Genomic DNA, 25,411 nt, shown 5'->3' with positions numbered 1-25,411 from the left:
AACTTGGAAGCTTTGTTTTTTTCTTAAAAATCCTCTTTTAGAAGTAGCTACTAAGCTTTAAGTTGTAACTAAACTTACACTGCTTTTGGTAGAAATTATCATTCTTACTGCTTTTGGGATTGGCAGATTAATACCATAATTTGTGACAACAGCTGCTTCTGTAATACTCTGTTATAGCTGAAAGTCCAAACCAAACCTTGTGTGCCTTTCCTACTGAACTTCTCGTAGATGGATGAAGCAGTGCGCAAATGCATAATATATTTCAGTCTGCCCCGTATGTCATTCCACCGACATTATTAGATACCATAGGACTCACCCAAGAAAAAGGTGAGCGCAAGTTGCCAACAGAGGCCAGTTAGATATTCATAGTAAAATGCAATGTAGGGACAACCAGGGTGACAAAGTCTAGTCCTGTGCTGCCTTAGGTAACCACGTAGTATAATCCATTTTATATGCTGATCAAGGGCCATGTTATAAATAGAGGTGTTTTCACTTCCTGGTGCTTACTGGGCGGCTGCTCCAGAATCTCACTGCCCTGATGGTTACAAACATCTCTTAAGATTCTAGCTTACATGTATACCTGACCAATTTATTTTAATTTGTTCTTATGTCAGTTTTGCCTCTTAGCATCAAAAGCTCTTTTCACTTTGGGGCATTTAAATGGTATGCTTAATGACAGTAATCATCTTGAGACTTTTTTTGCTAGAATAAATCCATGCATTTCATAAGTGTTTCTAGCAGTAATGCAGGCTTAGGTGGCATTTGACACTTTTGATCCTTTGTTTAGTCCAGCACAACAGTTATGGTGCAGTCATTGATGGAGTGGTGTATGGGGACAGAAATTGAGCAGCAGGGGGAGGAATGGGAAGGAAGAGGAATATGTTAAGGCAATACTGCTGCTGGACATGAACCTTATTCTTAACACAGGCTCGTTTAGATATATCTACTGTTCTACACTGCACTGCAGAAAATTGAGTGTAATATCTGAAACAGCTTGAACTAGTTGGTTCAGGCATTAGCAAAAGCCTACCCATGGCCATATGGGATAATTGCAGTATACATGTAACATTATTTACAGACCTACATTTGTTTATCCTTCCATCTAGTTTAAACTGAATCAACTTCTGATTGCTCAGTCCAAGCAGTGGTTGGCTCTTCTATAATGTTGCTGCCATTTACCAAAAGCAAGCCTAAAATACTAATTGCATCTTGTTGGTTCAGTTGCTATTTGAAGAAAGCTGTTTGCTGTTGCATCTGGTTCCTACCATTATTAATAGAATTTCTTGTCCAGTTTATATCTGGGAAGTTGAAGTTTCCCACAGTGATACAATTTACTTTAATATTTTCCCTCTAATAACATGTCAAGAGTAGTTGCAGGGCATTTTTTAAACAGTCATACTATCTTAGCTATACTCTTCCTTCTTGTTTCTTTATGGTCTATTTAATCTTTAATTTTGGCATTGTTAATAGTTAGTAAATTACCAATTTTATTGCAGTATGATACATGGAGTTTGGGGAATTTATTTATTTAAAGTTTTATGTAGAGAAACAATATGAAATACTAAGCCATGAAAGAAATTGCCAAGATTTCACTTGTGCTTGTACATTGTCTTTTATTAATATGATGTTAGTTACATTGGCCCTAAGTACAATCTGATTGACTGGTAGCAAGGTAACAACACATATCAGTAAATCATTAATTGAAGAATTGCATGTAGTGATTGGTTTTATGTGAAATGTTACATTACAGGTTTTGAAGGCCCACCTTCATTTGGGCAATTAGAAAGACTTGCAGGTCTTTCTGAGTTTGTAGTGCCTTTGTTAATCTACATAAATGACTGCTTCCTTTTATCAGCAGGGGGATACAAGTATCAGCATTTCAAAACCAGACAGTTCTGTGTTTTCCTGTCTCTAACAGATAGACAACAACTTGCTGGCATTTATGGCAATCATTTATGCAGCTGTCAAATTTGTGTGTGTATTCCTCGATGCAACTAGCCAACATACTAAGAAAATCAGGTGGCATCTTTTTGTGGTATTTAAAAGTAGTGCTCTGTCCTAATCAGGGAGCCTACATTCAAGTTCATGAAATCAGTACAACTTTAATTACTGCTTAAACTTGTTGGACAGGCTGAAATTAATATAATCTGTTGGTGCTTTGACTGTTTTAGTGTTTGTTTCTGACAATATGTAGTTGGTCAGTGACAGGGCTGTGTTTTCTGCATGACTAAGTCAAGGTAATGAATGACAGAAAGCTGTAGGTTCCCTTTAAAAAAGGTATCTGCTTCATATCCTGCACTTTAGCATAGTTGTCAGTTTTTATGTTGTTCAGGCTGGTTTTTTTCCTTTGATTCTATTTTACTTTTATTTGTACCTTAATTTGGCACATTTCATATTCTTTTTTATGTTTTCAGGGAGGGGCGGGGTGTGGAGTTCAGAGCCTTGAACCTCTTTTTGAGGAGGTTCCCCTTCAGCTCCCATGAGGTTGTACAAGAGCTGCACTAGCAATGTGTGGAAAAACTAGACATAGGGCAGTCCAGTGGGAAGCTGTTTGTGACTTAATGAAGTACTGTTCTTTAAAGGATTTGTAGATTCAGGGTAGGATTCAGTGGTTTTGGGAGGTGGGAAACATGCATTCTGAGAATGCTAATACTTAACATTTTGCTTTCATGAAAGCAGCTTCATTTATTATAAACTTCTAACTGAGATTCGAAGTTTCAGTAGTCCAATGGAGAAGCTACTAAGGCATTAATGTCAGAACTGAGTTGGTATCAGAGAGGCAGAACAGAGGTGGAAGGAATATTCTTTATTCAGGATTCATTTTCAGAGTTAAATCATCAATCTGCTAGACATTGATGTTTCTGTAAGCCAGTAGAAGGGAAAAGTAAACCTCTTGCCCACACTGGTTTGGGAGGATTTGAAGAAACTGTGGTAACAAGGAAAAAAAAATTCTCAACGTAAAGTGTAGATGGAAATGCCACCCGTATACTGGGCTGCATCAAAAGCATGACCAGCAGGTCGAGGGACGTGATTCTGCCCCTCAACCCTGCTCTCATGGGACTCCACCTGGAGCACTGTGTCCAGCTTGAGTCCTCAGTACAGGAAAGACAGGACCTGTTCAAGTGAGTCCAGATGAGGGCCATGAAGATGATCAGAGGGCTGGAGCACCTCTCCTGTGAAGACAGGCTGAGAGAGTTGGGGTTGTTCAGCCTGGAGAAGAGAAGGCTCCAGGGAGACCTTATAGCAGCCTTCCAGTACCTAAAGGGGGCCTACAAGAAAGCTGGAGAGGGACTTTTTACAAGGGCATGTGCTGATAGGACAAGGGGTAATGGCTTCAAACTGGAAGAGGGTATATTTAGATTAGATATCAGGAAGAAGTTCTTCACTGTGGGGGTGGTAAGGCACTGGAACAGGTTGCCCAGAGAAGTTGTGGATGCCCCATCCTTGGAAGTGTTCAAGGCCAGGTTGGATTGGGCTTTGAGCAACCTGATCTAGTGGAAGGTGTCCCTGCCAATGGCAGGGGGTTTGGAACTAGATGATCTTTAAGGTCCCTTCCAACCCAAACCATTCTATGATTCTGTGAAATGTTGTCTTTCATTTTTGTCTTGCATAAAAATAGTTTTGGCTAGGCTATTTCTAGAGAATTCCTCTTATAGATGAGTGAGCCTTTTAACAAAAAGTCTTACCTTCAAACAGAAGTCCTGTGTGCAGCTCTCTTCAGATTGTTGGCATTTCACTCTTCTGCTTTGTTCTTACTTCAGGCTAAAATTGCCTATCCTTTTATGCATGCTCCTGCATTGTATGCCAAAACCTATCTGAGCACTTATGCACATACCAGACTGGTTTTGCAATAAAATTAGTACAAGTACAGTGGCTAGCGTTAGGGAAAAAGGTATTTGGTATACAATAGTGTGAAGTAAACATCCCTTTTAGTAGCAAGCTCTGTGTGTGTTCTTGTATCTCTTTAGTGATGGTTGAAAATTTTGTCATTATTACCATAACAACATGTGATATTTTTATTTATTTATTTATTTAGATTATGTGACTGAAAGAGGGAGGCAGATAGTAAGTCTCTGCCAACCAGAGATCCTCCTATGATGCTCATATGATCTTCCTATGATACTAAACATTGCAGCAAGCTTTACTGCTTGAATGCCAGCTGTCTTTTAATTACTATCAAATTATCTTCCTCAGCAACTACTTCATATATAACTGAGCTATTAATGTAGTGACTGGGTGGACATCTTGTTGACTGTGTGGGTTTCTATTAGCCCCACTTCAGTCAGTTACGTAAGTCTGTATCCTTCTCCTTTATACAACCAAATTGAGTGCTCGTTTGTTGGGGTGGGAGGGTAGAAGCCTGTATTTCTGAAGCCATCATGGCTCCAAGTCTCTTTTTTTTTTTTTTTTTTTTTAATAATGTCAAAAAGATTAGTGAAAAGGCAGCCATTGATTGGGTAAGATCAGTTACATATGTAAACTCTTCTGCTAGCTAAAGCTGAAATATAGTTGATTTATATAATCAGGATTAATAGTACATAAATTACAGTAAACTTATGTACCTCTTATGGCAATACTGTGAAACTGTCTGTTTAAAATCCACAACAATTAAAGGAATACATTTTCAAGTAAGTAACAATTAGAAGTTTTCCTCCCATGGCTGATTGTGTGGTAGACATCCCGTATAAATATAAAATTATTTGTTATAATGAACATGACTTTTTTTTGTGTCTTGTTTTGTGCATCTTTGCAGTTCTTGTTCTTAATAATCTAGAAATCACTATGTGGGTTTTATTCCTTATTTCAAAAATGCAAATACTGTCTGTTTCTGTAGAGTTTCAGTAACTGTAATTCTGTTTTTCTTAGAAGATTGAATAGTAACTTTGTCTGGTTTTGTCAATACCGAAGTTTTTATCCCTGTCCACACTTAGTCATCCTCTAGATGGAAAAGGTACAAGACAGACGTCTGATTTATTTAAATAGACTTAATTGATAAGGGTAACGGCTGTGTATGGTCCTGCTGAACAAGTTATGGCTCTAAAAAGGACTTTATTCTTGCTTCTAAAAATATTCTGTAATCATCAAAGGTCTCTTGCCTTTTTTTTAATGTTTACTGTAAACTACCTCTTGAACTAGAATATTGCTATGCAAAGATCATTTTTATACTTTCAGGTCCGTTGGGCCACGGCTTGTGTTGACAATGACATTAGGAGCAGAAATTACTAGCCAGCTCAAGGCTTCTTCATACGTAGCAGCAGGCCAAAACCTTTTGAGATGGGACCTGTCACCAGAGCAAATTAGGACAAGAACAGAAGAACTAATCAGGAAGACAAAGCATGTATATGACAGTGTCGGGATGCTTGATATTGGAGAAGTAACACATGAAAATACTGTACGGGCCTTGGCAGATATAGAAGTGGAATATGCAGGTTAGTGTACGTTTTCTGTGATTCTTTCTATAGGGCATTTCATCTGCACTTAAAGAAACATTGAGAAAGGATAGTTTTTGCTTACAGTTCTGATCCATGCAGTTCTCATGTAGAATGTGTAGGGGCCTCTCAAGGGTCCTCTGGTCATAATAACCTTTCAGGACCTCTCAGTAATATGTAACATGATGAGCTACAAAGTCCTGCAGCTTTATTCTAGAGACAAAAACAAGGATTAGCAAAATTGTGCTGTTGATTGCTTTGACGCATCCAGAGAACTGCATTGGTCACCTATTTTCTTTTTGCATGTGAAGCTCCACACAGTTACATTTTCTTTTCCAGCTATGTACAACTGCTAGGGCACAATGTGCAACAGTGTAGACTACAGAATCTGTGGTGTGTACAAACCTGATAGGCAGTGTTTTTTTCCGACGCTGCAGAATCTGAGACAAGCAAGTCAAATGGAACAACGGAAAGGTTGATAAGCTCGTAGTGGAGAAAATGTGAGGGTTGAGAATGGCGGAAGACTGCTTTACTTGCTCACTTTTATATTATGGCCTGCAAGGCCTTGAAGAATCCAGGGAGAGGTGTTGGTCATGCAGTCACATCTAGATTGTTCTGGATGAATTATCAAGACCTGCCAATACATGGGTGGAGTTTAATGGTCAAACACAGGCCATTCAGTTAATTTGTTAATAATTGTCGGTCAGAGGAGATAAAAATAAAGTGTGTCTTGGGTAGCTTTGTTTTGGAAAACCTATCAGATGGTGACTGCGTGACCCTCAAAAAGTAGTCAGTGTAATAAAAAGTCAAGTTCTCTTAAATCCTCTAAAAAAATCTGCAGTAGCAACAGAAGCGCTGAAAACAGCCACCTTGGCTTGGAACAAAATCTTTGCCTAGCAATAAAGAGCAGCCTGCAGCTCAAGTGATTGTACTGTAATATTAGTCTGGCTTTCACATACTTAGAATTACAGTTTAGGCACATCCAGTGAATTGACTGGAATTGATACTGGCAGAAAGACTGAGTAATCTTCACTCAAACAGCTTCCTGTCAGATTCAGTTTTAATTGTACCAATGTATTTGGTATAATTATTGTAAGCCTTTTCACCAAGGTATAAAACTCTGGTTTAAATTAAATTAGAAGGAAAATCTATGTTTGATTCAGCAAATAGTGGCCATCAGCCTCTCAGCATAGCCACCAAGACTTGCACCTACGAAGATGTACGTTTTTCTTTATGTGCTATTGCAGTAGCGGGTCATATGTAAGCTTTTAATGCTAATCTTCAAAGCCGTATGTGAAATTAGCATGACTTACCTGTGAAACAGCCCATGGCATATGATAAGGATGTATTACCACAGCCAGACTTCCATTAGAACCTTGGATCTTTAAGGCCTGTGTGTCCTTTTTACATGTACATGACAGACCTCCCCCAGTAAGTGAAACGTATTATCTGAAAAGACACAGGCCTTACATTTCACTTGAAAGCTGCCAAAACGCACTTCATCATTTTGAAACATCTTGGCATGAGGACAGGAGCGGGGCGTTTGGGGGGCAGTTTCCTATGGACTTTAAGAAGAAACATATGCCCATGTTTGCATTCCAAAGGTTTCTGAAGGGCTGAGAGTATCTCAGGGTTTGATAAACCAACTTCAGATTGCATGAAATTACAAAGCTCTAAATCATCCTAGAAATGTTGTTTCTCTAAAATGTGCTTTTGGGAAGGTGGAGGGGAGTGAAATTATAATTGGTTTTGAATTAAGTTAATTCAACTAAGTCATGACGATTCATTTCTATTTTAGCATTTCTATTCAATGTCATTATAAGATGCAATATTCCTTTAATAAGCAAGGATTTACTTAATCTCAAAAGTGTATTCTAAAAAAGTAGTATTACTCAGCTTCTGATCTCTAGAAGTTCAGAATACATAGACAGCATCTTCTATCTTTGCTTTATTGGTTCTCCTTAAACGCAGAAGATGGGGATTTGACACCGTTCTCATAACAATGTAAAGATAACTTTAGGACAGATGGGCCTGTTTGAAAAGTTCAGAGCTTTTGACTTTAAATGCTAACATGGAAGCATCTGTGCCAGCCATGAAACAACGTCAGTCTTCAATTACAAATGGTTCATCGTTCAAAAATTATGTATTATATTTATACACCTTTCAGTTGATTTTGTAGAATTAAGAAGATGAGATAATTAGGCTTGGGTAATAGATAGTGTCTGTAAAATGTTTATTTGTTATAATGGTGTGCGGTTTTGTCCTTTTACCTATTCATTTTTACATTATCTGTAATCACTTTATTTGCTTCAAGCCTGATCTGAAGTGTCAGGTTGCTTTGGGTACTTGTTTCTTATGTCTTCTATAAATATCAGAAGGGGGGGAAGTTCCTTATCCTTAAAGCATTTCTAGCCTTTTGTGTAAGTGTTCATTGCCTTTTATTTAAACAGTGGAAAGAAGCATGTTGGATTTTCCCCAGCATGTCTCACCTGACAAAGAGGTACGCTTAGCAAGTACAGAAGCTGACAAAAAGCTTTCTAATTTTGATGTGGAGATGAGCATGAGAGAAGATGTGTTTCAGAAGATTGTTTATTTGCAGGTAAATCACAATGATATCTGCATAACTTGTGGAAATGTAGATAAAATTCCAGCAGTGAAAAACTTTTCTCTAAAGAAGTTAGTATCCACAGCACTTTTCAAGATCCCCATCACTGTGTGTGTTTCCCCTGTGTCTATACCAGTCAAATCTTTCCAGTGGGACACGGCTATACAAAAAGGCTGTGGTTCCACAAAAACTTGAGCCAGTGTAACTTGGTGCTCCCACTTTTTGTGTCTCATGTCTAGGTGTGTATATCCTCTCTCTCCATTGCAATAGCTTTGACTTTTGTCTAATCTTCCAATGAGCTGGTACAAGGAAGCTAAGCTAGCAGAAGTAAACCCATCAGGAAAAATAAAACATATTGTTTCTGCTGGCTGAGCTCCCTGAACTGGTTTGCCCAGAGCATCACCAATGTGTGGGGAAGAAAAGAGGCAATATAGCAATGTATTTAGGTTAGCTTGCTGCTTTTGAATTGGTGTCCAAAATTGTGCTTTATTGAAGTAGTGGAAAATTTGAAATTTTAAAGTTGAGTTTCAAGGTATGTAAGTTAATGAGAACATATAGCTGGGAGTGACCCCCAAAATTACCTCTTTTGATCTGCTAATTATAGACAGCTACGTTGTATACACCTCATGTTGCATAAGCCTCAAAATAAAACTAAGTCAAAAGATATGTTTACTGTTAAACTAGCTTCTATCCCTTTTGTATTTCTGTTTAGCTTCCCTTCTAATTGAGCACCTACAGGTATCTTGTATTCTTCATTCAGACAGTTTATTTTGTAGCTCAAACAGGAGGAACACTTGTTTTTGTTCAAATGCATCTAGTGACATTTAGTAATAAGTTTCCAAAAGTGTAATTTAAAGATAATGCAAGGAAGCTATCTGCTGTGAAAACTAAAATACATACATTTGTCCATGCTTTGGATGTGAATCTTCTCTTTCAGCCCCATCGATTTTTAACCTTCTTGTGATGCTGATAATATATTGGAGCCCTATTTCTTGGAGTTGTTGTCTATGCTTTTTGCAGCATTGACTGGGAACCAGAATAATATTTGCAGCACCTTATTAAAATGCCTTCCAATACCATTGTCTTCTATTGCTGTGTTTTCTAGGCATATTTTCAAGTGTTCTTCTCTAGCTGGGTGGTGGTGTTTCTGTGTTTGTGGAGGTATTTAATAGCCCCATTTTGAGGACCTTCTGTTGTGTGTTGGCAGATAGTGCCTTATGTTGATTTCCCCCTCTCCCCCCATGCCTTATGTTCATTTTTTTTTTCCCTGCTCTGTTGCTAATAATTAAAAAGGTTGATATTTATTTATTATTTGCTGTGATTTTCCCCATTCTCCACTACAGTATACATGGATACATTTAGGACTAATCTGCCATATCTGTGTATCTATCTGTTTTTAATTTACAGGAATTTCTGATAGTAGCTGGTGAAAACTGATTGCTGTTATTCCCTAGTATTACTTTCTTAGAATCTTTTTTTTTTAACATCTTTTTCGTTTGGTGCTTTCCTACTTCATTTTCCTTTGCAGCAATACTTGGCTTCATAACAGTTACAATAGTTGCTTAAATCTCCATTTAATTTTTTTCGGAGATTTTTCTTGGCTTAACTGCAGCATGCAAGCATGTTTTAGTATTAGTTTTCCAGAGATGCAACCTCTGAGCATGTATCAACTTCGTAATAACTATGAAAGTAGTAGCAGTTTTTGCTGTAGAACAGATGTGAAATTGCCAGTAGTGCCAGACTGATCAGCTCTTGCTATTTCCAAATCACAAACTTCTTGTTAATTTTTGTTAAATTTCTAATGCGTTCTCCTGTTAGAAACTCTTAGGTGAAAAGTCAGGTTCCAGGAGCACATAAAAAAAAGAGACTTCTAAAACCAGAAATGTTTTGCTGAAATAATTTTATCAGTTTAAACGAGCCAGCAAAACATTTTGATTAAATCAGGTTTTTCATGGCTTCACTGAGGATTTAATAGTTCAGGTATATGAATTAAGTTTCATGATCCAGCACAGGGGCCAGATTAAAATGTGGTGAGGAGAATGAGGGCCATCACACTCCCATGTTATTTATAATACAGTCAGTCCACTAAAGATGATTAAATCTGCTTGATCTCAGTGACATCCTGAATGTTTTTGCTCCCTTTAACAAGGACTACACTTTTCTAAGTTAACAACTGTTTAGTATTGTTTCTAATTTCTGCTTTATTTAAGACCTGTTGATAGTGGAAGATGTGTGAGGTTTTTATATTTAATTAAAAAAAAAACCAAAAAAACAAAAACTGAAAATAATCTAGTTTCTTTCTTTTCTCCACACATTAGGGGAAAAAATTCCTGCATAAATTTGTGTTGTTCAACATGCTCCAGATCTTATTCTTTAGAAAACTTTTATTTTGGGGTCTGAAACGTGGAATAAAGGTGAATTTGGTAGTGAAACTATAATTTTAAATTTTATTACTCCTAACATCTGCACATGTTGGCTAGCAGAGGCATGCTTAAGAATGTTGCCAATCTTCTCCACCCACATGCCCTCAGGAAACTCAGCCTGATGTAAACAGCTGCTGCAGTTTTTGTTCATGATATTCTAAGTAGGTTTTGTTTCTTACTCTGCCTGAAGATTTCTTCATGGAATAAGGTAGCATGGTTGTCCAAAACAAGTACAAAATGGTATATAAAATCATCAGCCATGACCATCCTAAAACTTTTGGAAAGTTCCAAAATTTCATGTGTGTAGTATATTCGAAATTAGCACTTCTGTTACGGAAATTGTTCATCAAAGAAACACAGGATGACATAGATCATCCTGACCAGACTGAAATTCAGAGATGACCACAGAGCACCCTTGGTTCCTGCACCTATGAGGGTTTATGTGCTTGCTTGTCCTTAAAGACCTGACAGGTCTTTTTGAATGTGTGTCATCCTTATCTTAAGCATGTCTGTGATGCAGATAAACTTTACAAAGGCTAATATTAAGACTAGAAGCTATTTAACATTGATTTCTTTTGAAGTGTATGGAGAGATGTGTAGTCATCAAGAGAAAGATGAAGAATACTAACTTAGTTTTCTCCTCCTTTTTCCCAAAAGAATCCTTCTCTTTCTTAGCTTTAGAAGGAGCTAATATTCATTGCATTTAAGGGCTTAAAATTAGTGTTTAGGCAGAAGAAAGGAATTCATAAAGTCTTTGCTGGGTTTGAGCCCAGGAGATGACAGTTCCAGGTGCCCAATGGAGGGGCTGGGAGATCCCACACAATACCTGAGTAAGTCAGTGACACTTTTCACAATCCTCTGTCCTTAACTGTTACTGTAATAAAACCAGTGTCTTTTTATAGAGTTTAGAGTACTCAAATTTTTTTCTCAGCCATTCTGTTTTTGAGCCTTGCAGCACAGGTAGCACAATATAAATGTTAATGTAGTGACTGTATCTGCATTTTTCACCTCTATCATTTTTAAGTCCTGTTTTTTCTATCACGCTAGCCTTAGGTCAGAAAAAAGAACCCTGGAATTGTGTGTTGTCCTGTGAAAATTCTGATTGTTACAAATATTTTTGTACTCAATATCACAGCATTGACGCTCCTAGCATAAATATGCTCCAAGCAGTGCTTAGTAGCATAAAGGGAGTATTCTTTGCCAGAAGCAGAGCAGGAAGCCTGAGTGTTGCAGGGAGTAGGGTAATAGCATTCTTTTATCTTTGTGTTGGGAAATATTCTGTGTGGCTTGCCTTATGCAGTTATCACAAATGAGGATGGAGATGTGAGGTTTGACTTAGAGAGGACAGAGGGCATGATTTTCTTCACTCACTTTCTTCCCCAAAAGAGATTTCCACTTTTTACATCCTTTTATTTAAAACCAAAACCAAAAAAAAAAAAAAGGGTGAGTGCTGCAAAAGAATTGTAGCCATGCTGAAGGGTACACCGTGCAATCACATGGCTAAGTCACCATTGACTTTAGCTGTGTGGTGACCTATAGTAGTTAGATCATCCTCTCATGAGTCTATGGATTCTTTTAAAAATTACCTGTAAAGAGATAATGTTAAAAAGAAAAAACATTCATCATTCATGGGAAGTATTAGTATCGGAAACTAAGTTAAATCTGCCTATTGCTTTAGAAAAGTTAGCTTATCAGAAAGTGAAGTGATTGTTGTCATTTTTTTCACTGGACCTAGAAATTCTTGTGTATAGACTATTGGTATATGCGCAAAAGTTTTAGGCACAATTGTACTAGTGCTTAGCAGTCCTGCTGTAGCACAATGCTACTGGGACTTGTGACTCTTTGCAGAGTAAAAACAAAGCTAAACCATTCAAAGTTCTTTCATGGTTCTAAAAAACAATTTCCACTGATGCTTTTTTTTTTTTTTTATTGTAATCCTATTTGCGGGGCACTGGTGGGAGTAGACATTGTTTATGTGTTGTTGTGTGGATTATTTTTAAATGACAGTTGGGAAAATATCTATTTCAGAGCTTTTATTCTTTCTTATTTTCTCTTGGAATATGACTAGGTTCCTGTCTCTTATTTTTTCTGTTTAAGGAAGAGAGGTAATTTGCACTGGCAGGTCATTAGTTGACAGCTGTACACAGTTGTGTAACTCTCTCATAGAATTTGCATGTTTCAACCTCCTTACTTTTCAGAGGTGCTAGTCAAGAATTAATTGTATGTAGGTAAGCTGATGAGAGAGTTGTTAAGACAAGTCAGAGCTAATTCCAACAGCTTCATATTTGAAGGTGAAATTAAAAAGATTATTCATTTTTAAGAAGGACTGTAAGTTAATATGTTTTTTAAATGTTCACTTTTAGATGAGGGGAAAAAAATTAGAATGTGTACAGCATTATTTTCAACTTGGAACAAAATGGCAAGTTTCTGAATTAAGCAGTTATGCTTAAGTCATTTGAAGGAAGACCCTCACAGGGCTGATCCATGGTCTTTTACAACCAGTATCTTGTCTCTTAATGTTGATTGCTTTAGGAAATGACCATTCAAGAATCTTTGTAATGGCATAACCAGACATAGAAATACCATTTTATTTGTTGTCACTGATTGATTTCTTATGAAAGAGGAGATGTATATGCTCAAATTTTATGCCATCTGATAACCTTCAGTGACACATCTAATCTTTTGGGGTTTTTTAATCCTTCTAAGTTTTAAGGTACAGTGTTACCATATAGCACTGATTTACTTCAAGTATGTATAAGAAAGCTATCTCTACAGGAAAAGTTTGAGTGCGCTGTACTGTAAACTAAAAGGGCTTGCCATTATGACAGCATGTAAATGTGCTGGGATACTTGCTAAAAGAAAATTATTTTAAAACCATGCTACATCAATATAAAAATACTGTTGTATAAGGTGACTGTTTTTGGAAAGTCCTACACACTAAAATCTGGGACGTTCCTTTTCTACTATGGTGGTGTTCTTTAGAACAACTCTGTTCACACCCTTTTAATGCTCGGTATGTTTCTTACACCATGTTGCAAATTCAGTTATTCTGTACTGTCATTTCAGCAAACCTGCAATCTTGAAAATGTAAAGCCTGAAACAAAGAGATATCTGGAGAAATCAGTTCAAGTGGGAAAAAGAAACGGACTCCATCTTCCTAAAGAAGTGCAGAATGTAAATATGGACTATTAGTTTATAAAGCAAAGGTGACAAACTGTCCAAGGGATGAAATTATGGTTGTATGGCTGTATCAAGCATATATTTGAACTTCGAGCTTTTGGGCCTGCTTAATTACTGCTCTAATCTTAAGTGTTCTTAGTTCCAGATCCATCCTTTAAACTTCAGTCACCTTAGGGGTTTTAAGTTAATCTGTTAGACACCCACAGTACTCAATGGATAGAGGTGGTATGCATCACCTCTCTTAGCCTTCCAGACTAGAAGCAGCCTATCTGGAAGACTTTTGTTATGTATTCTGATTACAGAGAATGCCTAAATTAGATAGATTCCTAGTCAAGAGACCTCTCAAAAATGTTACTTGTGAGTCCAAGCTTCAGAAGTTTGTATAACTGTTACAAAGACACAGCTATTTTAATTTCAGTTATTAACCAATGTTGTAAAATGTGTCCAGGATTTTAGCATTTTGACTAAAAAACACTTGAGGTAGCTTAAAGGGAGCACAAGCCGCACTGAGAATTTTGGCTCCATTTAGAGAGGATTTACCCAAGCATATAAAAGCACTTGTCGCTTCTGAAAATCATGAAGTAAAATTGTCAGCATCTGAGATGCTGACATAATTATCTTTAAATTCTGAGTGATGTTGTATAATTATCTCGATTTATGACTCTTGAATACACTTCACCCTTTGTAGAAAATAGTCATTCTTCATCAATATCTTCAGTTAGTGGGAACAGTTTCCTGTTTATTTGCGTTGCTCAAGGGCAACTGATGCCTCTAAAGGAGTTTTGAAATACTTTATAAGGAAACAATAGTTGAATTACATTTAAGTAAACACTTTTCTAATCATAGTCTCTGCCAGGTTTTGTATTTGATGTGTATTCTACTGGTAACTACTGTGTTTATGTGAACTTGATAGCAAGGGGTAGAGACATGCTATGAGATATATAAGAAAATGTTTCAGGTGGATGAATATCAGGATTATAAAAAACGTTTTGGAATGGTCCTGTCTTGTGTGAGTATTCTCTTCTTTTTGTCATGCTTATACAACTCCGAAGGAGTGTTTTTCAATAGGTTGCATGCATTTTTACTCCCTTGATTCTTATTGATTTTAGTGGGTATTTTTACACTTAAAATTGTAATTTTAGATTTTCAAATAAAAGAAAATAATTGAATGTAGCACATAATGCTGTTCAGAGAATGTGTTTATGTGTTCAATCCCCTCTGAGTTGAGAACACATTTGAAAAGTTGTCAGAGCGATAGCTGGGACCCAGGGTTCGTTGGCAACAATATTGCTCAGGACCAAAAGAAAGATAAAAGGGAGGCTGAGGGAGAGTGAAGTATGACACTACCTGCAGTGTGTTACTTGCTCAGTGCTGGTATTCATTGTTGGCTAGTAGAGAGCCTAGCTGGAAAAAGTGAAATACTATTCATGTGAAGGATAGTAAATGCAAGTTTGATTTTTGTTTTTCCACTAAGTTCAGTTTATGCCCGATACAGGAAATAAAGACGATGAAGAAAAAATTGAGTGAGCTGTGTATAGACTTTAACAAAAACTTGAATGAGGAAAACACATTTCTTCTATTTTCTAAGGAAGAACTTGGTGAGTAATATGCTTGCTCTTCCCACTTCTTCAACCTTGCAGTTTTACTGGAGTAATTGTTTTTGGCCCAGTGAATGATGGTTAGATCAAGTGAAACTCTGACTGTTTTCCAATCTTTTCTGTTTCCTTTTTAATCCTTTATTAAGGTCAGTTTAGAATTACCCTTTGCAGGTGTTTGACTTCTTCATAGATTTGTGCTTCCTGAAGTGTTTGCCATGCATCAAGTTAGCATATCTGTCCTACTTTTTTTTTTTTTTTTTTTTTTTGTAACTTTACTTTTCTCTGCTTCTTTTCTGAGTTCTCCACCATCAGGCAATCTCCTGTGTATTATATTCATTGCAATTATTGGAAAAACTTTTCTGTCCTGCAATATATTTTAGCTACTTCAATCATTTAAACTGATCTAGAGATTTTATGTAACAGAGAATTTGGGGATTCATTATCTGAAGGGTATGGCATAAAATGTGCTTTAATAAAACCAGTGATTTTTTTTTTTTTTATGTCGTATTCTGTTTTTATCTGGTAGCTTTACATATATTTCTCTTTTGCTTACATGTCTTTCCAGTTTTTATTTTGCTTGGTTGTGATTTGAAAAAGTTTTAGTAAATAGTTGTAAAAAGAGGGGTTATATTTCCATGGAGATTTCTGATGTCAAATTAGATTGCTGCAAAACAAATGCAACAATCTCACAAAAAGAGGCGGGAATAGGTAATTCTGGTAAACATTGTTTATTAAATTGTGTTCTGTAGAAGGCCTTCCTGATGACTTTATTAAGAATTTAGAGAAGACTGAGGAAAACAAATATAAAATTACTTTAAAGTATCCCCACTATTTTCCTGTCATGAAGAAGTGCTGCATTTCGGAAACCAGGAGAAAAATGGAATCTGCCTTTAACTCAAGGTGCAAAGAGGTATGTCGTATATTGACTGTTCTACAGGGTAATGACAGAGTTGAAAAATGGAGCTACATATTCAAATGTTAGATTTGAGTTCTATATATTGTCTAGTAATATGAAATCAAAACTTATCAGTGTGATCTTTAACAGTTCCTTGCTCCAGTTTACTCTGATGTCTAAAGACCTTAGAAGTTGATGATCTGCCTGTGTGTGTGTACGTATCTTAAAGTTTCAGTGGTGCTGTAAATAGAAATAGAATTTTGATCTTTTGCCAAATTTCCCTACAGTGTTCTGCAGCTGCTTACTGGCACTTTCCTCCCAGAGAAGGATGTCTGACTGTAGCTTCTGTAGTACTTTGGGATTCTTCAGAATAAGAAGGGTTATTTAAGCACACATTTTAATTGTGAAATACAGGTGATTAAATGTGAAATTAACACATTGCATATTGATAAGAATTTCAATTAGATTTTTAGAAAAAACCTGATTTTTATAAAAGATTCATTTAATTTTCTGAAAAATAGCCAGAAACATGCCTTATAAAAAGAAGAAATAATTTCACAAATAATTTGTTTGATACTGATGAGACCAGGCACCTAGATAGGTCTAAAATAATGAAAAAGTATGGAAAGGATAGAAGAAGTGTCATTCAGGCAATTGTACCAACCATTCATTAGAGAACAATGGCAGAGTTGAGCTTTTGTACTTGAAGTGCTAGGAAATGTGAAGAGTACAAGATAGAATAAAAGGGCACCAAGAACTGAAAACTCTGCAAGTCAGCACACTTAAAGGGATTTGCTGTTAAAACTGTGGGACAATCTTCAAACCTAGTGCTTGAAAAAAACGTTTTTCCCTGAGAAATCGCACTTTTCCAGAACAGGAGGTTAACACAGTTACATTTTCAGCTTCTCAAGTATCCTCCACCACATTTAGGTCAGGGCCTGGGGTTTTTCTGTTTCAGATCTTTTTCTCTGACTGCTATTGTCAGTGGCAAAACAGGCAAATTTGCAAACAAGCTTTGAATGTTGGCACAATAGCTTTGCAGTCTGTCTTCACCACTAACAAGCAATTAAGCCTGCTGTCAGCCATTTGCCTGTTATCTTTCACATTTAAATGATTGATAAAGGAAGTAAACTCTTTGCAACCATCAAAGATTTGTTATTATCCTAAAAGGAAATTATATATATTTTGATTAATAAAAAAAAGATAATAGGGAGAGTAATGACTGACTAGAAAACTAGCTACTGGCAATCAAATACTGTGACAAAAAAAATTATAAGAATCTAGCTAAACTTACCTTATTCTACATTTATATCTTAACGTGTTTAATTTTAAATGTTTGTTATTTCTTATGATTACAGATATTATTCAGGTAATTGTTTTGATAGCATGCGTTTTCTGGTTTCACTTTACAAATTTGCCTCCTTTCTTTTTTAGGAGAACACAAAAATTCTTCAGCAATTGCTTCCAATAAGGGCAAAAGTAGCAGAGCTTCTTGGTTATAATACCCATGCCAACTTTGTCCTGGAGGTAAACACTGCAAAGAGCACAGATAACGTAACAGCCTTCTTAGGTTTGTTCTTATTTGTAAACAATACTTTCATATTTGGTGTGGCAACATGACTCCTCAGCCAAGATAAATTTAAATACATAATTGGGTCACAGTGTCCATCATGTTTAGATAGAAAAGGAACTCTCTGTTGCCTCTGTTCTGGCATATATTTTTTTAGACCATACCTGTACAAATGCAATTGCTCCAAAACAGGGAAGCACAAGACAAAAATCTGAAAATAACGACTTTGTAACAGCCCATATAGGCAGGCGGTTATGTCTTTCTCTGCCCCAAAATGCAGTTATTCTACTCTAGAACCAGAATAACATGTGCAGCCCAAGCAATTTTATCAGTTCAAGAGGCTGCGTCACAGTTGCAGCTTTTCATTCCCTTAGGTCAGCTGCAATTTTTTGTGCGTCTGTAGCCTTAGTGTCTTCTTCCGATACAACTGCATTAAGTATAATGAAAGATTACAGTATGTGATGATGCAACTTCCACGAGCTGAATTAAAAAATTAAATCTGGAATGATAGATTAAATCTGGAATTCAAAAGCCCTCTAATGGAATTCAGTCTGAAAACAGAGATATCTTGAAAATTTTAAACTGAGCAGTTTATGAATTTATAGTCATCCTGTTGACCTCAGTGGGCCTGCTCTTGTGCATAGAGTTAACCTCTACTTTCTGGAATTATATAATTCCACAAAATAGTATGTCTTCCTTTATTAATGTGTCCCAACACCACTTAGGATTGTATATTGATATATCCTATAAATAAAGCCCTCAAAATAGTTTAGTACAGCAATAAAGTCTGTTTGGTGGTAGTGTTATTAATAGATGTTATATGATTATATTCATTGATAACAATTTCCCCCCTTTGAGACTTGTGAAGTCTTAATATACTTCTACAAGTCTCATTTTCTATCTTTTATCATTAATACATACAATTGAGATACCTGTCTTACGATGATACTCTTAAGACATCCAAACAAAATACAAACAAAAAACACTATAATAACCAAAACGATTAGGTTCTGTAGTAAACTCTGTAACAACCCAGTCAGGGCGAATCTAAATCCACGCAGGATTTTATTCAACCACCCTGTCTCCATTGTCTCTCTTACATTTCTACAAGATTACTTTACCACTGGACTGTGGATTCCAAGGGTTATGCAAATCCCATTTAATACCCAAAAATCTAGAAACTCCCTGTACTATTTCTGCAATAAAATGGGGTCCTTTATCAGAAGAAATATCTTCTGGAATACCAAACCTAGGGCTAATTTCTTTTAATAAGGCCTTAATTACTTCTCTAGCCTTGTTGGTACAACATGGAAAGGCCTCTAGCCAACCAGAAAAGGTATCTACTATCACCAATAAGTATTTGTATAAATTACACCTTGGTAGTTCTGTAAAATCTATTTGCCAGTATTCCCCAGGAGTTATACCTTGTTTCATAACTCTTTCTATAAACTTCTTGGTAATTTTTGGATTATTAGCACAACAAATAGTACATCTTTTAACTATGATATCTGCTAGATTTTGCATTTTTGGTCCTACAACATATCTTTTGGCAGTCAATACCAACGCACCTGCTCCTGAATGTGTTTCTTGATGCAATCTTCTAAGTAGAATTTCCATCATCTTTTCAGAAATTACAATTGTTTTAAAGGTGTCACCCACCATCCCCGATCATTTTTAGAACAATCTAATTGTTCTGCCAATTGATCTTCTTTCTCAGTATAGTGTGGAGGCAGTATTCTAAATGAGGTGCTGGAATTAAGGCTTCTTCAAATTTTGGCTCTTTTAGAGCTGCTTCCTTTGCCACTTGATCTGTTTTTCGATTTCCCTTTATAATATCACTGTTCCTTCTTTGTTGGGCTTTATAATGCATTATTACAACTTCATTCGGCTGAAGAACTGCCTGTAAAAGTTTCATTATTTCTTCTCCATATTTAATTGGGGTTCATTGCGAGGTTGAAAGTCCTCTTTCTTTCCAAATTGCTCCACGTGCATGCACCACTCCAAAAGCATACTTAGAATCAGTATCTATATTGACTCTTTTTCCTTGGCCAAGTTCCAAGGCTTGTGTTAATGCTACCAATTCTGCCTTTTGGGCAGAAGTGTTATTAGACAGAGACTTAGCTTCTAAAATTTGAGTAGATGTTACCACAGCATATCTAGCTTTTCGCCTTCCTTTCAATACAAAACTGGTCCCATCAGTAAATAGCTCCAACTCTGCATTAGGCAAGGGTTCATCCTGCAGACCATGTCTACTGGAATACACCTGTTCAATAGTGATCAAACAGTCATGATGCATCATTATCACTTTGCTATTGTTCTAGCTCTTTAGCCAGTATGTGACCGAACAAGGTGGGGCTATTCTTGAATCCTTGGGGAAGAACAGTCCAACATAGTTGCTTCTTTCACCCTATAGTTGGATTTTCCCACTCAAAGGCAAAGATGGTCTGGTTTTACTTATCCACAGGAATACGAAAGAAAGCTTCTTTTAGGTGTCCAACACTGTAAAATCCAACACTGTAAAATAAGTGTTAAGCAAGGAGAGTGTAAGGATTCGGAAACACAGGGTAGACATCTACTGTCCTCGCATTCATTTTTCATAAATTCTGTACCAGTCTATACTCTGAAGAATGAGGTTTCTTTTACAGGTAAAATTGGAGTATTATATTCTGACTGGCATTCTCTTAACAGCCCATATTCCAAAAAGGAGCTTATCATAGGTTCTAAAGCCCCTATCTAAGCCCCTTTGGGGCTTCTAGCTTAATAGGCTATTGTCTTTTTCCTACTGGCTGGGCTCCTGGTTTAAGTTCAGTCATTACTGGAATTACATTCTTCGCTTGTCCAGGTGTCTTTGTTGCCCATACCAAAGGTATAACTGTGTTTAGTACTTCTTCTGGAATATTCATTTCTTCACCAGGATTCTCTTCAGTTATTAAACATATTTGGGCTTTCCACGCCATCTCTGGAGGAATATGCAACTGAACAGAGTCTTCAGAAAAGGTTAGTTGTGCATTCAACTTACAAAGTATGTGCCGTCCAAGCTGTGGTAAGGGGCATTCTGGCATACAGGGAAATTCATGAGTTAATTTAGTATCACCAATTGAACACTCCATAGTTTTTAAAAATGGACTTAAGGTCTTTTTCCCTGTTGCAGCAAGAACATTTATTTTAGTTTTACTTAAGGGCCCCTTACAACTCGTTACTACAGAATGTGTGGCTCCACTATCAACTAAAAAAATCTATTATCTCATTCCCCAGCTTAACTGGAACCAGAGGATTGGCTGGGGAGATTTTAATACATTCCTTTGGTCCCTTCAGTGTAACCTGATTTCTGTCATTAATTCAATAGCCTCCTGTCCTGGTTTCAGCTGGGATGGAGTTAATTGTCTTCCTAGTAGCTTCCTAGTAGGTATAGTGCTGTGTTTTGGATTTAGGATGAGAAGAATGTTGGTAACACACCGATGTTTGCAGTTGTTGCTAGGTAATGTTTAGTCTAAAGTCAAGGATTTTTCAGCTTCTCATGCCCAGCCAACAACAAGGCTGGAGGGACACAAGAAGCTGGGAGGGGACACAGCCAGGGCAGCTGACCCAAAGTGGCCAAAGGGGTATTCCATACCATGTGACATCACGTCTAGTATATAAACTGGGGGGAGTGGGGGTGGGGGGATCGCCGCTTGGGGACTAACTGGGCGTCAGTCAGCAGGTGGTGAGCAATTGCTTTGTGCATCACTTGTATATTCCAATCCTTTTATTATTACTATTGTCATTTTATTAGTGTTATCATTATTATTATCAGTTTCTTCTTTTCTGTTCTATTAAACCGTTCTTATCTCAACCCACGAGTTTTACTTCTTTTCCTGATTCTCTCCCCCATCCCACTGGGTGGGTGGGAAGTGAGTGAGTGGGTGTGTGGTGCTTAGTTGCTGGCTGGGGTTAAACCACGACACCTTTTCTTTCCTCTTTCCCTGATAGTTAGAGAGATTGGAGCATTCCTTTTCCCAATGTCCCTCCTGTCTACAATATGCATGTTGATTTGATCCTAAAGGGACGTTGTAATTTTCTCTATTGTAGCTTCCCTGTTTTCTTCCCCTTCCTTGAAATCCACCTTTTCCACATCCCTTTCCTTGCCTTCTACTTCTCCCATCATTTAGGGCAGCTAGTAGGAGTGTCTGGATTTTGGCCCATCCTTGTTTTTCTTTCTCAGCCTCCTCATCTCTATTACTGTATACTTTATATGTAATGGATAATAACTGTGAAATTGTCATTCCATCTGCCCCTTCTACTTTTTGTAGTTTTTTTTCTAATATCTATCACAGCTTGACTGATAAGCAACATATTAAACAACTTCAAATTGCTGGGATCTTCTGGATCTAAATCAGTCCATTTTTGTGCCACTTCGCACAATCTCTCATGGAAAGCAGAAGGGGTCTCTTTATCCCTTTGTCTGTCTTCATATAATTTGGATAAATTTTTAGGTTCCTGTACACTGTGTTCAATTCCATATAAAACAAATTTTTGGTACTCTCTTAGTCTTTCCGTTCCTCCCCCCATATTAGGGTCCCAATGAGGATCTTCTTTTGGGAGGTAAGTGTTCATATTAGGTGCTCCCCCATGCCATTGGGTCACTCCTCCAGCTTTTTCTAAAACTGTTCTTCTTTCTTCAGTCAGTAGTGGACAAATATTCTAAAAGGGCCTGTATATCTCCCCAATTAGGGTTATGAGTCATCATCACTGTTTTAATAGTACTATGCATCCCTTCAGGATTGCTTTGATATGATCCAACCACCTGCTTCCAATGTAATAAATCAGAGGTTGTAAATGTACATGTACATATACTGGTGTTCCTTCTGGTCCCACCAGTTGTCTAAGGGGACCCTGCACTACAGGTTTCTGTTGTCTTGTTCTTCCTGAGACTGGACTCATATTATTGCTTTCTTCATCACTTAAACTATTTGCCTCTGAATTCTTAGTGGAAGATACTAGTAATTGTACATCCTCTTCATTTTCTACAGTGTCAGATTTTCCACTCCCACATTCAGTACAACAATATTTAGTTCCTTTTTCTTTTTTTTTTCTTTCAATGCATATGTAGCAATTTGATGTTTAGAATCTAGTAACCCACATTTCTTTCAAACATCCCAATCATTCCTCAAAGTAAAGAATAAATGAACATAAGGTACCTCATCCCATTTTTCAGTCTTACAACAAAACAACATTAAATGTAATATTGTGTTATATTTCAAAGATCCATTTTCTTATCACTTCTCACCATCCTCTAACTGGTATTGTGGCCACCACTGATTTCAATAACATTTTAATTTATCTTTTGTCAGGGCATCCCCACCAAATTTATTCCAATTCTTTAGGATGCATCCTAAGGGAGAGCAGGAGGGTACTTCCTGCGAAGCAGTAGTGCCCATTTTGGTACCGAAAAGAATTTACGAGGGATGTCTCCCTTCATCTTCTGCTGTGTATCCTCCTGGATACGTCTTATGCAGGATCCAATTTAACCAAATGCTAACCAAAACGAGGGACGTCTCCCTTTGTCTTCTGCAGGATCCAAATGCTCACTGCTTTTCTGTAGTCTTCCTCTCCCCCCTTTTTTCTCATATTCAAAAAAATACCTCTTTTCAGTAGCATTGCACCATTGTGTTGCTTACCACCCGACCACAGGAGAGGAGCCAATGGAGTCCCTGATCAACAGGTCAGCGTGCGCTGGAGTCCACTCAGGTCTCTTCTCCACGTCGGATGCGGCAAGACAAACCAGGCAAGGGTGTCAGCGCAGTCCCATCTGGGTCGCCAGAAAACTGTTGTCCCACAAACAGGGTTTGTTTACCTGGTATGCAAGCCAGTAACACAGAGTCGAGGTATTTTCAAACTAATTTCATTGATGCACATGAATGGGTGCCTGTCTCAAGACAGCACACCCTTGTCTCAAAAGTTCTCATATTTATACACTTAACTGATACATATTCATTGTTATTTTCCTTAATGTTTGGTTCTTTCTTCTTCACGCCTCATGTAAATTAGTGTGCAGACTCTGTCTTCTTCCTTCACTGTCTTCTTTTGAGTAGGTGGTATCATTTGAGTAGGTGGTCAATGAGTCAGTGGTCACGATCTCCCCCTGTAGGAATTACCTTTTACCTACTTCTTCCCTAATCTTGGCAGTTCCAAGTGGTTCTTCAAGGTTTATTGACCAGACCACAGTCCATTACCTTTTCTGGCATAAACATAAAGCCCCATTGTCTAGTAGTTAGTTCCTAAACCCTAAATCATGTCTAGTTATTGTTTCCCTATTTTAAATATTAACTGATGGGGGTTGTACACAGGACTTTAGCAGCTCCCTGGTTATTCCAATCATATTACACATATTACCTGATAACAGTAGTGGGCTTTTTGTGTTCATACATCAATAAAGAGGTTCAAATGCACCTCTTCCTTGAACTGTAATTCTGTCGTCTTTTTCCTGTTATGGTGTGAGCTCAGCTCCATATTTGGCAATACCAATTATCCATATGTTTGTCAATGAACTTACACTTAATTTTGATTTATAATTAAATGTTAGAATTACCTGATTTTTTTAAGTGTACTTAAGTAGTTTGGACTCTTTTCTAGCCATTATTCTTGTAATTCTAAATGCGCTTATATAATACTGTGTTTTTTCATGTTTTGAAGCTGACACACCTCATAATTTAGCAGTTATTGTTGTGACTTTAACTTTTAAAAGTATGAGATCATCTACTTTTCTATTCATAAATATTATGTTTCCTGGTAATTCCCGCAGAGAGAAAAAGTTCATCAAATTAATTGTCAGCTTTAATTTAATTCTTTTGATATATCCTTGGCTACAAGCATGACAGTATGTTTTGCTCTGCTTTGTTCTTACATATTCATGTTTTAAATCAATGTTCATAAGCTGATCTTATGGCTAGGAAGAAAAGCATTCTACCCTATGACATACTCTGAATTTAGCATAATATGAGCTGCAAACAGTATTTCAGTCATGTAAATGCATATAGTGCCTTACAGCCTACCTAGAAACAGGACTGGCAATTCCTAAATTTTACACTCTAGATACCAATAGTGAACATTAACCTGAATTCTTAAGGAAGAAAAAAGTGTCTGGTAGCCCAGAAATACTTACAGGAGAATAAGTACTGTATGTACTTTATAGGAGTTTCAGTAAGCTTAAATATTTTATATTCAATATATTGGATTAATAGCGCTATGACCCTTTCTTGTCCAAGAAAAGCTGTAGTGGAAAAAATTGGGATCATAAGAGATTAACGTCCTGTGGCTTTGGGAGTCTAGAAGCTAGCCATCATATAGGCAAGAACTTTTTAGTCTCTTGTTCTTTTATAGGACTTTAGCTAGAAGTAGATAATAATCTGTTTTGAAAAGTCTTGGAAGAAAAAGTAGTGTTTGAATTTTGTGTTGCACTTACAGTAACTAATAGTAGTTGTAGTCTTTGGCTGTTTCTGCAGAAACACGTCAAGAGAACTGAGATTACATGAGGTAAAATCAAAGGCTTCAAGCAAAAGCATCTAGCGTTACTTTCCATTTCTGATGTCTTTGAAAAAGTTTAAATTTACCAAAACCCTTCACAGTACTGCTAGGCCTATGTGGAGTCCTGTATTTAGAGCATGCCTGCAATTAAAACTCACTAAGACAGGAAAACAGACAGTTTGCTTGCTGTTAGTCAACAAATGGAAAA

General features: G+C 37.0%; 1 protein-coding gene and 1 long non-coding RNA gene across 4 annotated transcripts in view; one reads left to right on the top strand and one right to left on the bottom strand.

Moving 5' to 3' along the window:
- LOC128137656 (uncharacterized) overlaps positions 1–3,577 on the bottom strand; it is a 36,840-nt gene extending 33,263 nt beyond the window's left edge. Inside the window, exon 1 of the long non-coding RNA XR_008233776.1 lies at positions 3,293–3,577. This is a non-coding gene — a long non-coding RNA (uncharacterized LOC128137656). The remainder of the gene's footprint in view (positions 1–3,292) is intronic.
- The window catches only part of NLN (neurolysin), a 44,521-nt gene that overhangs the window by 7,902 nt on the left and 11,208 nt on the right, over positions 1–25,411 (top strand). For all 3 annotated transcript variants that reach the window (XM_052778775.1, XM_052778773.1, XM_052778774.1), the window contains exons 2-7: positions 5,173–5,429; positions 7,880–8,028; positions 13,524–13,631; positions 15,133–15,235; positions 15,985–16,145; positions 17,565–17,700. In XM_052778775.1, coding sequence (XP_052634735.1) covers positions 5,173–5,429; positions 7,880–8,028; positions 13,524–13,631; positions 15,133–15,235; positions 15,985–16,145; positions 17,565–17,700 — 914 coding nt within the window. The remainder of the gene's footprint in view (positions 1–5,172; positions 5,430–7,879; positions 8,029–13,523; positions 13,632–15,132; positions 15,236–15,984; positions 16,146–17,564; positions 17,701–25,411) is intronic.

The sequence above is a fragment of the Harpia harpyja genome, chromosome Z, assembly GCF_026419915.1.
Source record: "Harpia harpyja isolate bHarHar1 chromosome Z, bHarHar1 primary haplotype, whole genome shotgun sequence".
Lineage (NCBI taxonomy): Eukaryota > Metazoa > Chordata > Aves > Accipitriformes > Accipitridae > Harpia > Harpia harpyja.
The sequence above is the reverse complement of the archived record's forward strand: the minus strand, read 5'-3'. Positions and strand labels throughout refer to the sequence as shown.